Source organism: Eptesicus fuscus, chromosome 6, assembly GCF_027574615.1.
Source record: "Eptesicus fuscus isolate TK198812 chromosome 6, DD_ASM_mEF_20220401, whole genome shotgun sequence".
NCBI lineage: Eukaryota > Metazoa > Chordata > Mammalia > Chiroptera > Vespertilionidae > Eptesicus > Eptesicus fuscus.
In genome coordinates, this window is record NC_072478.1 from 48,394,720 (window position 1) to 48,409,903 (window position 15,184).

At 38.8% G+C, this 15,184-nt stretch overlaps 1 protein-coding gene across 1 annotated transcript in view; it reads left to right on the plus strand.

Moving 5' to 3' along the window:
* Positions 1–15,184, plus strand: part of CPE (carboxypeptidase E) — an 87,140-nt gene that overhangs the window by 43,265 nt on the left and 28,691 nt on the right. The window contains exon 2 of the mRNA XM_008144281.3: positions 14,360–14,556. Within this exon, the coding sequence (XP_008142503.2) occupies positions 14,360–14,556 (197 nt within the window). The remainder of the gene's footprint in view (positions 1–14,359; positions 14,557–15,184) is intronic.

A 15,184-nucleotide genomic window follows, 5' to 3' on the forward strand; every position in this document is an offset into this window, starting at 1 on the left:
AGCTCTAGAGAAAAAATAATGTATTTGGTTCACAGAAATGACAGGTCCCAAGATAAAGCTAGCTTCAGGCATGGCTGGATCAGAGTGAAAGTGAGACCCCCAGGACGTGGTCATGAGGATTGCTGTTCTCTGTATTGTCTCCTTCCTCAGACATGCACTTCTCTTAGAAGGATCATTTCTATAGAAATCCTTAATTGAGTCTTACTGGCATGGCCTGGGTCACATGCTTCCTGTCTGATACAAAACCCTGAAGCTCTGGATCCCTGCTGCAGACATACAGTGGCCACAGCTAGGAGGTGCTGGATCCCTTGCATTCCTGATTTGGTTGTTTATCTGATGGACAGTGAAATTGGTTTTAATAGCTCAAATAGCATAACCAAACTTAGAATAAATTGAAACAACTTGGAGAGGAGGTGGCTCATATATGTCCTGAACTCCTAAAGAGGCCTGGTTACCAGCACGTGGTAGACCTTAGCTGTCCTGTGACACAGGACATCACATGACTCAGCCCCATTTGGCTAAAGGACAATGTCATCATTTGAAAGTCCTGTCAGCACCTGCCTCTGGAGCAGACCACTGTGGTCATTTTGACCAAACCACTGTGGTCTCCTCCATATGCACTAATGCTATTTTCCAAGTAGCAGTCGAGGAGCAATACCTATAACTTTCAGGGTGGGCATTTTCCATGAGATACTGGTTTCAGTTACTTCCAATTACTTATCCCATAATAGTTGGGTTTTCTTTACAGATTTAAAAAATTTTCCTTTGGCTCTGAGTTCCACTGAAAACTTTGGGTTTGATTTTCATCCTCAGTTGCTAGAGGGCTTTGGTTATGGTCAAGGACCGATAGGCATTTTGACCAAACCTGAACACCTCTGTTGCTGCAATTCTATTGCAGCTGACCAGGTTGTGTGTATAGATGCATTCAAGGCGACTTTTGTAAACGCTTCTAATCATGATTTGTCCTTTCTCCTCCTAAAAAGGGCAGTAAGGAGCCCAGCTTGTGTGGCTCAGTGGTTGAGCGTCGACCTATGAACCAGGAGGTCACAGTTTGATTCTGGTCAGGGCACATACCTAAGTTGAGGGTTTGATCCCCAGTAGAGGGCATGCAGGAGGCAGCTGATCAATGATTTCTCTGTCATCATTGATGTTTCTATCTCTCTCCCTCTACTTCCTCTCTGAAATTAATAAAAAAAACATATGTATTTAAAAAGGGCAGTAAGGAATGCATTCCATATTTTGTATAAAATCTACTCTTTTTATAAATTCTTATTATTGAAATAGCATTTCTGGTTTGGCAGAACTTTAAAACATTTTCCGCACTAAGGAAAGTTTCTTCCCACAGCAAAACAATGAGTTTTTATTCAGAAATATAACTGCAGCTTGTGCTAGTGTGTCCACAGTACTATTTCCAGATTTCCTTTTTCTGATGTTCCTCAGACTTGTCTTCTGGAGATGTAAATAAACTCAACATACAGGGAATTCATGCCCAAGTGCCAAATTTGGTTTCCAGATTGTAACAAAAAACAACACAAAACAGACAATGAGTTAGACCTGTGATATTCAAGATCATAGCCCCACACAGTTATTCAAATTTAATTAAAACGAAGTATAATTAAAAACTCGATTCTCAGATGCACTAGCCACATTCGAAGTACTCCGGTGTTACTCTCCTGATCAGCACAAACACAGAAACTTGCCACCACTGCAGAAAGTTCCACTGGGCAGTGTGTTTACGGAGGATTGGCAGACCTTGTATAAACACTCAGCTTTATTTTCTGGTGAAAATGCAATTGAGTCAACCTCTAGGAGAATCCATTCTATTCTTTTGAAGAAAAGCAATGAAACCTAGAAGTGGCACAACTGTCCCAGAACTCAGAACCCAAGATCTAGGAGGCTTTAAGTTTCCTGAAAGTATGATCTAAGTCTACTTTGTTTTCCATTATACCCCCTGGGTCTGGCACATAGTAAGCACTCAGCACCTGTGTGAGTGAATAAATGAAAGAGCTCAGCAAAGATCAATTAAAGGAACCTAATTGCAAAAAATGTGGGCTTCTCTTGGGATTTGGATCGTTTTGAGTGCTCCCTAAAACTTGAGAAGGAGCAGCAAGTGAGAGAGTCGTTGGAAATGTCTTATATGTAAAAGTCATAACAAAGAGTAGAGCAGATGGCATTTGCTGAATGGTTCCTTGTTTTTCTTCTCTTCCTTCTTCTCTCTCCCATCCTTCCTCTCCACCACCATCATCATCATCATCATCATCATCATCATCATCATCATCATCTAATAGCTAACCTTACTGGGCATTTATTACATTCAAGCCATTATTCTAAGTGCTTTTAATAGATTATGTTATTTGTCCCCCCAATAAGCCTATGAAGTAGGTATTATTACTATTCCTACATTAGAGTTGAGGAAACTGAGGTACAGAGACTAAATGATTTGCCCAAAGTCTCACTGCTGGTAAATGATGGAGCATAGATACAAGTCCAGCTTGTCCAACTCCAGAACTTGCATTTTTTAACCACTAGGACAGGTACTGCATCTCTTAAGTTGGCAACCTATTTGGGTTTGAAACTAATTAGAAAAAGAAATAACTGCTGACTGAATTGGAGCATTGGGAGTTGATGAAAGCCTAGTGGGGGAGACAGGGCACAGTCATTGCTGCCACTGGCTTCTGTTAGTCTTTGTTATACTTGCTGACTCTAATACTCTCAAAGTTCCTGCTACCCCAGCCATAGCCTCTCTTCCTACCCTCATTGCATTTCCCCTCTGGGGAGGGAAACCTCTGGTGAACAGAGGGATTCAGCTTGGGCTGTGACAGTGTTCAGTGGCACCAGCCACATGAATTACAGGACGGCTGTGGCAACTGGAGAACAAAATCCTGTTATTGAAAGCTGGATAACTTTCTCTAGTCACTTTATTTTAAAAATTGTGGTAAGAACACAACATGAGATTGACCCTCTTAACAGAAATTTAGTGTATGGTATGGTATTGTTAGTAGATCTCTAGAACTTATTCATCTTGCTGAATAATTGAAATTTTATACACGTTGATTAGCAACTCCTTATTACCCCCTATCTCCAGCCCCTGGCAATCACCATTCTATTGTTTGCTTTTTTGACTAGTCTAGATGCCTCTTGTAAGTGGAATCATACAGTATTTGTCCTTCTAAGATTGGCTTATTTTACTTAGCATAATGTCCTCAAGGTTCATCCATGTTGTCACATAATGCTGGATTTTTTTTTCTCTTTCTTTTTTAAAAACATAAGGCTGAATAATATTCCATTGTGTATATATACCATATTTTCTTTCTCCATTCATCTTGGCTATTGTGAACAGTACTGCAGTGAACATGGGAGTGCAAATGTCTCTTCAAGATTCTAAATTTAATTCTTTTGGATAAATACTCAAGAAGTAGGATTGCTGGGTCATATGGCAGTTCTATTTTTAAGTTTTTGAGGAACCTCCATACTGTTTTCCATAGTGGCTGTACCATTTTATATTCACACCAATAGTGTACAAAAGTTCCAGTTCTCCACATCTTCACCAACAATTGTTTTTTGATTAAAGCCATCTGTCCATGCTATAACAAAATACCACAGACTAGGTATTTTGTAAACATTTATTTCTTAACTTCTGGAGGCTGGAAGTCAGAAATCAGGGTGAATATTTTATATTTTATTTATGTTATTTATCCTTTCTACTATTTTGTTGTTGTTGTTTGTGTTTTCAAATATTAATTTGCTTATAGTTTTTAAAATTCCCCATTCCTATTTTCTTTTGGCTGATTTTTGTATTTTCTTTGGATTTAAAAATATAAAATAAATGACAAGAAAGTTAACAGCTTTTAAAAGTAGTAGCAATAACAAGTTAGATGTAGTAGTGGAAAAATATTCCTTTCACATTTCACTCAGGAACAAATTTAACAAGAAAGGTGCAATTCATATGTGAAGGGAAATGTACAACTTTATCGATAGGAGTTGAGTCAATGGAATTGAATCCATATGTTCCATTAAGAATGTTTTTGACAAGATATCTCAAAGCCTCCAAATGCAGAATCTTAAATAGTTTTAAAAGAATCATGAAAAAAATGACAAGGTTCAGTATAAAATTTTACTTTGACGTTTTGGGATTGTAGATACTATTTACTTGGGGTACATATGAAATTAAAAATGATTAGTTAATGGTAATTTTTAATTTTTTCATTGAACCCAGGTGATTTATATTTTATTTAGCAAAAACATTTCAATATTCATTTTACTTTTGAATGCTTATAGAATATTTATTTAAATTAACACTAAAGAACCCCTAAGGGAAGGGACAGGTGAAATATTAATACAAACTAATAAATGTATGTAAGATCAGAAATCTGTAGTCTTTTTTTTTTGGGTGGGGGGAGTGTGTATCTGTCTAATTACCGACGCGACCTTATATGAGATTTTGTCCACCATTTTACTACCTTCTCCTCTTCACAGAAAAAAAATTCTCTAAAAGGCTTAGTCCTGAAGAAATAAATCAAAGAGTAGCAGAAGATGGGTTAGATGGAGTGGAGATAAAATTAGAACAGTTGCAATCAATAAAAATCTTGAAAATACTTGAGTGAGAGAACTATGAATAAACTATGATAGTACACATCCTATAAGAATCCATGATTACTCACAATTTATTCATAACTACATTAAAAATGCAGAGCTATGCTTAATTATTTAAATTTTTTAAGTTGAATTTAAAAATTGAGAGGAGCAATACACTTTCCTGTAATCTGAAGAGTTCTGAAGCATTATAGGGATACTTCAGTAACGCTGTAACATTCTACCGTCTTCTTGTATCTAACATTGGATTCACTACACATTAGCAAATATTTTTGGGGTTCATGCATTTTAACAATTGTAGTGAGTCTTAGACCTGAGATCATAGCAGCCTCCAAAATTATGCTGGCTGTGCCTTTTGGTAGGCAGGCACTCAAGTTGGTTTGAGTGAGCCAACAATAGGAAAAAGCACTCAGGTTTCTAAAGAGTTTTTATTCTTTACAAGTCAGTGTCTCTTGCTCTCTTTCTCTGCCCACTCTTGGTTTTGGAAGTTCCAAATAGTCTTTTCACTTTCACAGAGTGCTTCCCAGGCAAGCAGCCTGGTCACCCTGGGAACTTATTGGGGCTGCAGGCTCTCAGGCCTCACGCCAGACTGCTGAATTGCAACCTGCATTTAAAAGGATCTTCAAGTGATTCAAGTGCACATCAAATTTTTAGGTACCTGCCATATGGGGTAGGGTGACACTAGGCTGATATTCTCTATTCTCCTGGAAGGATTGCTTAATTTTTCAGACCCACTTAGGTTCCATATCTCTTTGAAATTCCCCTGGTGTACCTCATTATCCTGTTGGAATATGTCTTGAATAGGGAAGATTATATTAACAATGTTAGTTATAGGCAATATAATATCCATTGATTTGATATTCTTTCTATCTATTATCTATCTATCTATCTATCTATCTATCTATCTATCTATCTATCTATCTCATTTAACCCTCTCAACAACTCAACAAAAGAGATTTTAGTAATCCAATTTACAGAAAAGAATACTGAGACTAGGGTAAGGGATTATTTGCTCAAAGTTAGATATACTCTGTTAGAGCTGAAATCAAACCCAAGTCTGTTTTACCTAAGTCCATGCTCCCCAATCCTCCAACTTTAAAAAAAAAAAAATGCAGTGCTATGTTGCTGCCATACTTCTGTGTTTCATTTGCAGTCTCCTCTTTGTCTGGGATCAGAAAACAAGCCTGTGTGAGATACGTACGTAGACACTGACAGTAGCTGTGATTTCCCCCTTTCCTGATTCTGACATCTAAATGTCTAGTATAAGGTTTCTTAAGTTTGTAAAGTCTTCACATAATTTGGTGGATTTTTTTTTTTTTTTGCAAATGTGAAGGAAAAGAATTCATAATTTTGTTTAAATCAAATTCTCAGAAAGTCTATGACCCATAAATTGTTAAAACCAGCACCGTAGGCAGTCTGTATCCCAATGACTTTAGGCTGTTGGAATTCCATCTGTCTGCTGATGTCATTGAACTTCTTCCCACACTAGACTTTCCCTGCACTTACCACCAAAATCATTCCTTCTCAGTCCTGGAAGGGCATCCAAATCACCTCTAGATCCTTTAAAAATACAGATGTTCAGGTCCCTTCTCAGACCTTTTGAAGCCTGATCTCTGGGAATGGAGCTCAGAAATCTGTATGAATAAGAAGCACAATGATTCTGACATAGAGTTATAAGCACAAGTTTTTGTAAATTGGATTGAACAAAACAGGACACTTCATGCATGTCCTGGTGCAGAATAATCCGGTGGGAGACCCAGAGTAGACCCAGGCCTCCCACAGGGATTCATCACCAGCTAGGGCCAGCCTCTATTCTGCTAAGGCCTGCAGAAAGCCCCACAAGCATCTTTTGGCCCTTTACTCTCCTTCAGAAAGATTCTATGGCATTGCCTACTGTTTCTGAGACTGGTGTATGTTTAGTGCTGCAAGTCTTTAGTTATGATGTTGAAAAAAAAAACAAACATCCTGAAGAGGTTTTGACAAATTAGCTTGACATTTGAGCTGTTTTCTTCCTGAGAGAATGAAAAAGACAGTTCTATGGAGTTTCTGGAAACAGATTGTTCAACTAAGCTTTCGCATTGCTGATTTTGTTCTGGATAGTCAATGCTGCTACCACTTTATCTGCTTAATAGCAAATTGAAGTTTTTCTTTCTCATTCATTCGTGTCTGCTGGAAATGCTTGACATTTTCCACCCATACAGGTTCTGATGACATCACTGTTACTCATCCTCTCATCTATTCACTTTTGTGATAGGATGAGTTGTTCATTCTTGGGCATAAAGAGAGATGACTGCTGGAAATGGACTTGTGGTTTTCCATTACTTTTTGTAATTGTGACTTGGTTCACTATGATGATCTATCATTTTCTCTTTGTTTCAAAGAACTATCAGAATTGTCACCTACACTTACTGAGAACTATGGTTTGTTTTGACTCTTTTGCCTTTCTTTTCCTCCCTCCCTCCCTCCCTCTTTATTTTCCGCTCATCTCGTGGGTAGAAGAGGAATCTATTTTTATAACCATACCTACCCTCCTCCCTTGTTTATTTGGCCTCTGGAGATTTGAATTTCTTTTGGAAACATGCTCAGTGTTTTAGGCTGCGAAGATGTGCTGAAACATGAGCCAATTAATGATGTTCTTATTGACAAGTTCTCGAAATTTGCAGGGTTCATTCTGCAAGAATGATTTACAGGCTATATGTTAGAACATCAAACAAGTGGAAACAATTAGTAGCACTAATGTCTGAACCCCAGGCTTAGCACTGAGGGAGGGAGATGATTGATTAAAACACCCATCTGTTCCAAAGATGTTCCCAGCTTGCTTGCCTAGTTGTTTGTGCATCAAATGGGTTCAGCGATTGTGCTGCTTGTCTAGCTATTTGTCTGTTTCTCAAAATCATTGGTTGTGTGCATATTTACCATGATATGTTTGAGAAATGGGGTTTTATTTTTGCATACTATAGATAATTCAGCAATGTGTGTAGTACATTATATGTACTAGGAACATGTATTTTGCAATTGTCACCAGTTCTAAGAATTGTGTAATCAGTGAGTTAAGTACATAATTTTCAAATGAGTGAGTGGACTTATATTTTGGCAATAATTTGATGTTAGAGAAAGAATAGGTTTATCTGAATGTGAATTCATCTCTATTTACATAATGAAAGATGGGAGCATTCAGTTACTATAATCAAGTTCTTTCTTTTTCATCCAAATCATGAGGATGTACAGCAGAGGGAATATCATTAACAATATCACAACAACTTTGTAAGGTGACTTATGCTGATCTCTTTGTAAGGTACATAAATGTCGAATCACTATGTTGTACATCTGAAACTAATATATAATATTGTATGTCAACTTTAATTTAAAAAAATTCTTTTCTTAAAATACCCTTAACCTGCTTATTATTTTCTAAATAGCAATGCTATACTTATGTAGAATTTCACAGTTCTCAACTCACTTTCACATTTAGCTAATTTTTCATTAGATATTTTCCCTCTGCTGCTTTCTTCCCATATGGAGGTTGTTGAATAATTGACTCTAAGATTTGAAAGGGAACTTGAACATTTTCTGATCAATAACTTTACCCAATGGCCAGCCAGTCAGCTGCTTCAAGACTAGAAAACATTCAAGAGACAGACGGGCTGACTATTGGATCAAATAAAGGAGTGAAAGAAAAATTTTCCTTTTTATGGGAAAGGCAGACAGTATTACTTTTTATTCTTACTCCTTTACTTGACTGTTTTTTCTAGGCTCAGCCTATTGGGCCTGTAGCCTTCTGCTTTAGGGACTCTGGTCACTTTAAAGCTGTTAATTCATACCATTTGGGGGCTTTACTAAGCTACTAGTCAGCTTCAAACCTCACTTACATGCTAAGCCTAAAAGGTGTGGGTTTCTGCGGGTATAATTTCCTTAGGGGTTATTTTTTGTTGTTGTTCGTTTGTTTTTACTGATTTAGTTATACATAGTTGGGACAAATTAAGAGTTACAAGTATGGAACTTCAAATCATTTGCCTGCTCTGGTTTGGAATTTATTGAATCACCTCTGACTTCAGTAAAATTTTGGAGCTTGTTTTTAAAAACTTGTAAGTTATTCTTATCTTGTTCTAATGAGAATACAGATCCAACCAGGTTCATTAATTATTCTGTGATACAGATGAAAAAGAGAGGAACTCGGCCCACCCAGGCAGGACACGGTTTGTGAGTTGATTATCATTTAGCAATGGTTTGCTTGATTGTGTGCCCTGGGATGTGACTGGAAACGGGATAGTTACACAAAATTGTGGAAAAATTGATGCAACAAGGTAAACTGTGCTTTCTGAGCCCACACTGTGCACCCTTTGCAAGTACTGTGTTTCCTCAGTTGCAGGATCAGGAACTCAGGGTAACTGCTGTGTAAAAAGGAAAATGAATTAGATAGTGAGTGAGGAAAGTAAGATGAGTGTAAAAACAACCATCCTCAAATGTACTGACAAATAGTCCTCAATGCCTTTTCTTCTGTTGCTAGGAGAGAGATGAGCCGGTACGTGTGCATTACCGACTGCATCCACAAGGAATGACGCACCTGCTAACGCTGGGATTTGCTCTCTGTAGACTTTGTAAACAGGCATGCCTGCTGTCATCCATTTAACAACCTGTTGTAAACTCTATTTGTATAGCCCCAGGAAAGAAAATTAAGTGTTGATGAAAAGCTGTCACTCCTTTGTTAAGTAAATTGAAGTAAAAATGGACACAGGGAGGCTTATTTCAAGTTCAAAGCCTTCAATTTTATGTCATTTTTCTGAAGGCAGTCTCTTCGGAACCCTTTGTGTAGGCTTTACAACAAAAATAGCCTAGGGAGCTGCTTGCCGAGAGAGGTTTTGTGGTTCTCTCGTGACCATGGAGATTAATCTTGTTCCTGGAGAATCAGCTGTTCACAACACTGCGGCCTTCATTCCCAAAGGAGGATTTCCAGTCCTGCCTGAGAATGTCGGATACATCAACAAGCACCGAGTCCTCTCAGTATTCCGCCCGGGGTACGGGCTCCCTGACACTAACTCAAGTCCCTTTTTAGTTATTCATTTATGCCCTTCCCTGTTCCAGAAAAGTGTTCGGGCACCGGGGCCGCACCTGCATCCCAAGGGCGTGCTGTACTGTCAGGCTGTGGGGAGGATGGGCTTAAAAACAAGACCGTACATTTACCCTTTGACTCATGAATTTATTTAATTGCTACTTTTTGTGTTCTTACTATGTTTCCAACTCTATGCTGGGCATGGAAGAGACACCAGTGACCTAAAATAGCAACCATCTCTGTACTACTAGACCATAGTCTTGGGATAGGGAATTAAACAAGAGACCACACTGATTAATGTGTATTTTCAAACGGAGATATTAAAAGTATCAAAGGAAGTGGATTTAGACTAAACATACTCTGAGAAAACCATATTTATCCATGATCAGAAGCATGTGGGGTCAAAATGTGTGTATGGGAAGAGCGCATCATAGGCAAGAGAGCATCATGTTGCCGGAGGAAGTGTGGCTGAGAGATGGAGTGGGGAGGATGGTGCCTGAGGAAGCAGGGAGGTGGATCAGACATGACCACGTGGGACTTACGTTGTGATGTACCCCAAATCTCACAAAGGACGCCTCAAAAAAAGGTCGAATTATGGAGTCATTTATTAAAGGCCGGCGGCATAGGAGGGGCTAAAGCTCCAAATCTCGCAGCCCCGAACAGCTTGCCACATCTGGCTTATATTGGCAGAATATCACAATGGTATCGATTACATCTTTGGGTCTGGAATGAAACCTGTTTCGTGAGCAAGTTAGTTATCTAAAGTATCTATGAATCACTGAGTCAACAGAAACACATTATCAATTTAGAATAATTGTACTGTCCAGATTCCGGGACCACTGAGACAACCGGAATGCATTATCTGTAGCTACTGAAGCAATTTAGGGTCTGTTCTGATTCCAGGACCACTGAGTCAACAGAAACTCAGTTATCTGTAGCTACTGAGACAATTTAGGATAATTGATCTGTCCTGGGTCCCAGAAGAATGTGCTTCGATGACCAGTGAGATCACAATCAATAGGACATTCAAACCATCATCAGTGGAGTATTGGGATAGCATACATAAGTTCAGAAAATCAAAATAACTTTCTATTGTTTTAGCAAACAAATAAGTACAGAACCCAAACAGCAGTTTCTACCTGAGATGATTGCTACCGTACTTCACTTAAACATTTTTTTTTTTTTGGAAAATATATTTTTTATTGATTTTAGAGAGGAAGGAAGAGGGAGAGAGAAATAGAAACATCAATGATCGGCTGCCTCCTGCACGCCCCTTACTGGGGATTAAGCCCTCGACCCCGGGCATGTGCCCTGACCAGGAATTGAACCATGACCTTCTGGTTCATAGGTTGACGCTCAACCACTGAGCCACATTGGCTGAGCAGGAGTTAAAAATCTTGTAGAGAATTTTGGGCTTTATGATAAATGCAAATGAGAAGTTAATTGATGGATTTTTAGGCCTTAGAGGGGGCCCAATGGGGGCTGTGTTTGAAATGATAACTCGCTTTGGGAGGGCAAAGTATCAGAAAGGGGCCACAGAGGCCATAGGAATATTCCAGTTTAGACTCTGGAAGCCAGTTGTTTATGATCCAACATTCCTTCATCGTTGCCTTACTCTTGAACATTGTTCTGTGCATGTCTGTGTCCTTCAGACCCTACATTCCTTGAGTTTAGGAATGCTGCTTTATTTGCTTTTGGGTTCCTTGTAGTGTCTCACACCAGAATTTGAATATACTGTATGCATTCAACAAATGCTATAGTTGATCTGTAGCTCTTCTCCATCTCACAAGGCCTGTCAGTAGGCTTAAAAGAATACAGCCCATCTATATTTTAGCGATAGTATTATCTAGCGATCTAATTTATTCCTACACATAATCTAGTCTTCTCTTGACAGTAGTCCACCAAAATGTGGAAGACAAAGATAAAAATACCCTTGCCTTTTCTTTTGCTACCTCATATGTGCCTTGCATTTTATTTCCACATATTAAGTTCTTCCATAAAATGACCTTTACAGTCCTATCTTCGTGTCAGCCTAAAGCATTGCTATTGTCATTATTATTTCTATCTCCTCACAAATACAATAGACTCATTGGGAGAGATTTGTTCCTGAGGCCACTTTCCTAGAGAGTCACAGAAGCAAAACCATACTGGAAATTTCCTGAATCGGAAAATCAGGAGTTGCAAACGTAATTGAATAAAGTAGGTTAGGGAGTGGTACTCTCTGTGGCAGAACTGGGAGAGCAGGAGTTAATCCCACAGCATTGGCATTCAAATGCAGACCACACCTTGACAGCCATACAAAAAACATTAGAGGGGCTATGTGACTATTAAAGATGTGTTTTGTGTTTTGTTTTGTTTTTTAAATCCAGAGAAGTAATAGAAAATTGTAGTGTTCCCATCTACTCTTATGGGTTGTGGGCCAAGATCTTTTGAGTGACCGAAGCTTCAAAGCTGTGTTGGATCAAGTACGTAAGGGAGCAGGACCAGAATGCCTCCAACAGTGCAGTCTTCTCAGAGAACTGCCAAGCGGGCTGTAATGTTCCTCTGGCTACGAGGACTCTGTTTCCTTTCACAATGGACTGCTCCAGTTTCTCCTGCCCCAGTCAGATGAATACAACCCAGTCAGGGGAAGGTATAAAGCATGCGAGTTTGACGAAACGAAGAAGGTTCTTAGGACTTTTGAAATCAGAAGTGAAAAAACATCTCTCCTCACACATCTCCTGGGCAAGTCTCAGGGAGGTGGTTATAGTAGAGAGTTTCCCTGAAGTAGAAAACGAGGGCATATAAACAGCACTGATCCTGCTCCCATCTGATTCTTAGAAGAAGAAGATGAGCATAAGCTCAGGCTGAGAGGTCACGCAGGGCATGGCTTTCTGTGGCGAGCAGTCACTTAAATCACACACTCAGGATTCTGATGCAAAGAACATTAAGTAAAAAGGTGAAAGATTTATATGTTCTGAAGAGAAACACTAGAGTGCAAAGAACATTTAGATAATGTATTTCCAGGATAAAAATAATTCCAACTTTAATATATATATATATATATTATTATATATTATATATATATAATATATATTATTGATTTCAGAGAGGAAGGGAGAGGGAGAGAGAGAAACATCAATGAGAGAGAATCATTGATCAGCTGCCTCTGGCATGCCCCACACTGGGGATCGAGCCCTCAACCCAGGCATGTGCCCTGACCAGGAATCTAACTGTGACCTCCTGTTTCATAGGTTGACACTCAACCACTGAGTCATGCCAGCTGAGCATTTCTAACTTTTTTTTTTTTTAACTCAGGTGAGCAGTCCTAGTAGTTTTGTAGGTGGGCCCTCTTTCCACTGTTGAGATTGGATGAAGCAGAAAGGAGCGGAGCCACAGGATTCACTGAGGTTGCTCTGCAATTTTATTTCTCTCCCTAAAAGGCAATGGAGAGCAGCAGAAATGGGTCACTGTGACTTAGGTTTGAATTCTGGGCCCTTCAGCAAGACATCCTCTTTGGGCTGCATTTGTACAAAAGGATAATACGATATCTGTCTTCCACATTTTGGTGGACTACTGTCAAGAGAAGACTAGATTATGTGTACTAAAGCACCTCACAATGACAAGATAATGTCACACAATAATAATATTAAAATAATTATGGCAAACACATAGCACTTGTTATTTGCCACGCCCTGTTGTAAGCATTTACACTTACTATTTCACTTAGTTCTTATAGTCACCTCATGAGGTAGAATCTGTCATCTGATCTACAGATGGGTAAACAGAGCCACAGAGCTGAAGTAGGTTGTTCAAGGCCAGCCAGTAAGAATTGGTGCTAGGATTTTAATCACATAGAAGTTTAATCACTCTGGTTAAAAAAAATAAAAAATGTAGACTTCTAACTAAATGAGAAGATAAGCATTTGAATCCTAGCTTTATGACTGTGTAACTGTGATCAGGCCTCTTAAGCAATCAGAACTTCAGTTTGCTCATCTTCAAATAGCGATGGATAATAATATCCACTTTTAGATGTTTGGGGAGGACTAAATAAGAAAACATGCAAGTTCAGTGTCTAACCAATAGGAGGCACACAGTGTGTTATTATTCGTTATTGGGGAAGCGGTGGTGTATTTGTCTGCTCCGTCTGCCGTAAAAACATATCACAGACTGGGTGGCTTAAACAACAGAAGTTTATTTTCTCACAGTTCTGGAAGCTAAAAGTCTAAGATCAAGGTGCCAGCTGGGTTGGTTTCTGATGAGATCTCTCCTGGCTTGCGGGCATCTGCCTTCTCCCTGTGTCCTCACAGGGCCTTTTCTCTCTGCAGCTGGGAGAGGTGAGCCCTCTCTCTATGCTTTCTCCTCTTCTTGTAAGTACACCAGTCCTGTTGGATTAGGGCCCCACCCCTATGATCTAATTTAACCTTAACGATCCTCCTTAAAGGTTTTATGTACAAATACAGTCACATTGGAAGTTAGGGCTTCAACACATGAATTTGGAAGATACAATTAAGTTCGTAAGAAGCAGGTGACCAGGGAGAGAGAAATAGAAGAATAGAGGGGAGTTTGGAGTATTTTGATATTTAAGGTCAATTTCTTTGGCATCAGTTCTGGAGGGCAATGAAGTTGTCAGCTTTGTTTAATAAACTAGTAGATATATAATATTGTTTGCACTGTATGTCATTTGCCTTCTAATGGGTACTATAGAAAACATCTCTATACCGTTTTATCTTGTAGGTGAGCCTGAATTTAAATACATTGGGAATATGCATGGTAATGAGGCTGTTGGGCGGGAACTGCTCATTTTCCTGGCCCAGTACCTGTGCAATGAATACCAAAAAGGGAACGAGACAATCATCAAGCTGATCCATAACACTCGGATTCACATCATGCCTTCGCTGAACCCTGATGGCTTTGAGAAGGCAGCATCTCAGGTGAGTATGAGCCAGCTCAGAACAAGCACGCTTTCTTCACTTTGTATATTTGTACACATGGGCTTATCTACAAGTAATGCACTCACATAAAGCTTACACACGGTGCAGTGGGAGGGTATAAGTCATATGTTTTACTGGTAAGAAAAAAATTCAGAAGGTAAGAGATGATGGGTAAGAGTTTCTTCAGCAGAGATTGCGAATGAGAAATCAGTATTTAATCCATCTTTTGTTTGTGTTGTTAAAGAAATCACATCTACTCCTCCGTTTGTGACTAGGTCAGTTTCCTTCTAAAACTCTACAAGTAAAAAAATAAATAAGTAAAAGAAATAAAACTCTACAAGCATGAAAATACCTACTGCTCTGTATTGGAGAATGATACCATCACTGTATCTCAGTGATTTTCAATCTTTTTTATCTCATGGCACACATAAACTAATCACTAAAATTCTGCTGCACACCAAAAAATATATTATATTTTTTGTTGATCTGACAAAAAAATAGGTATAATTTTGATTAATTCACACTCGACGGCAATTGTTATGTTGGCTGTTGTCATTTTTTAAATTTGACAATCTAAGGGAAAAGAGGTTAGTGCACCTGATTAGTCAGGTATTGTATATTTTAAAAA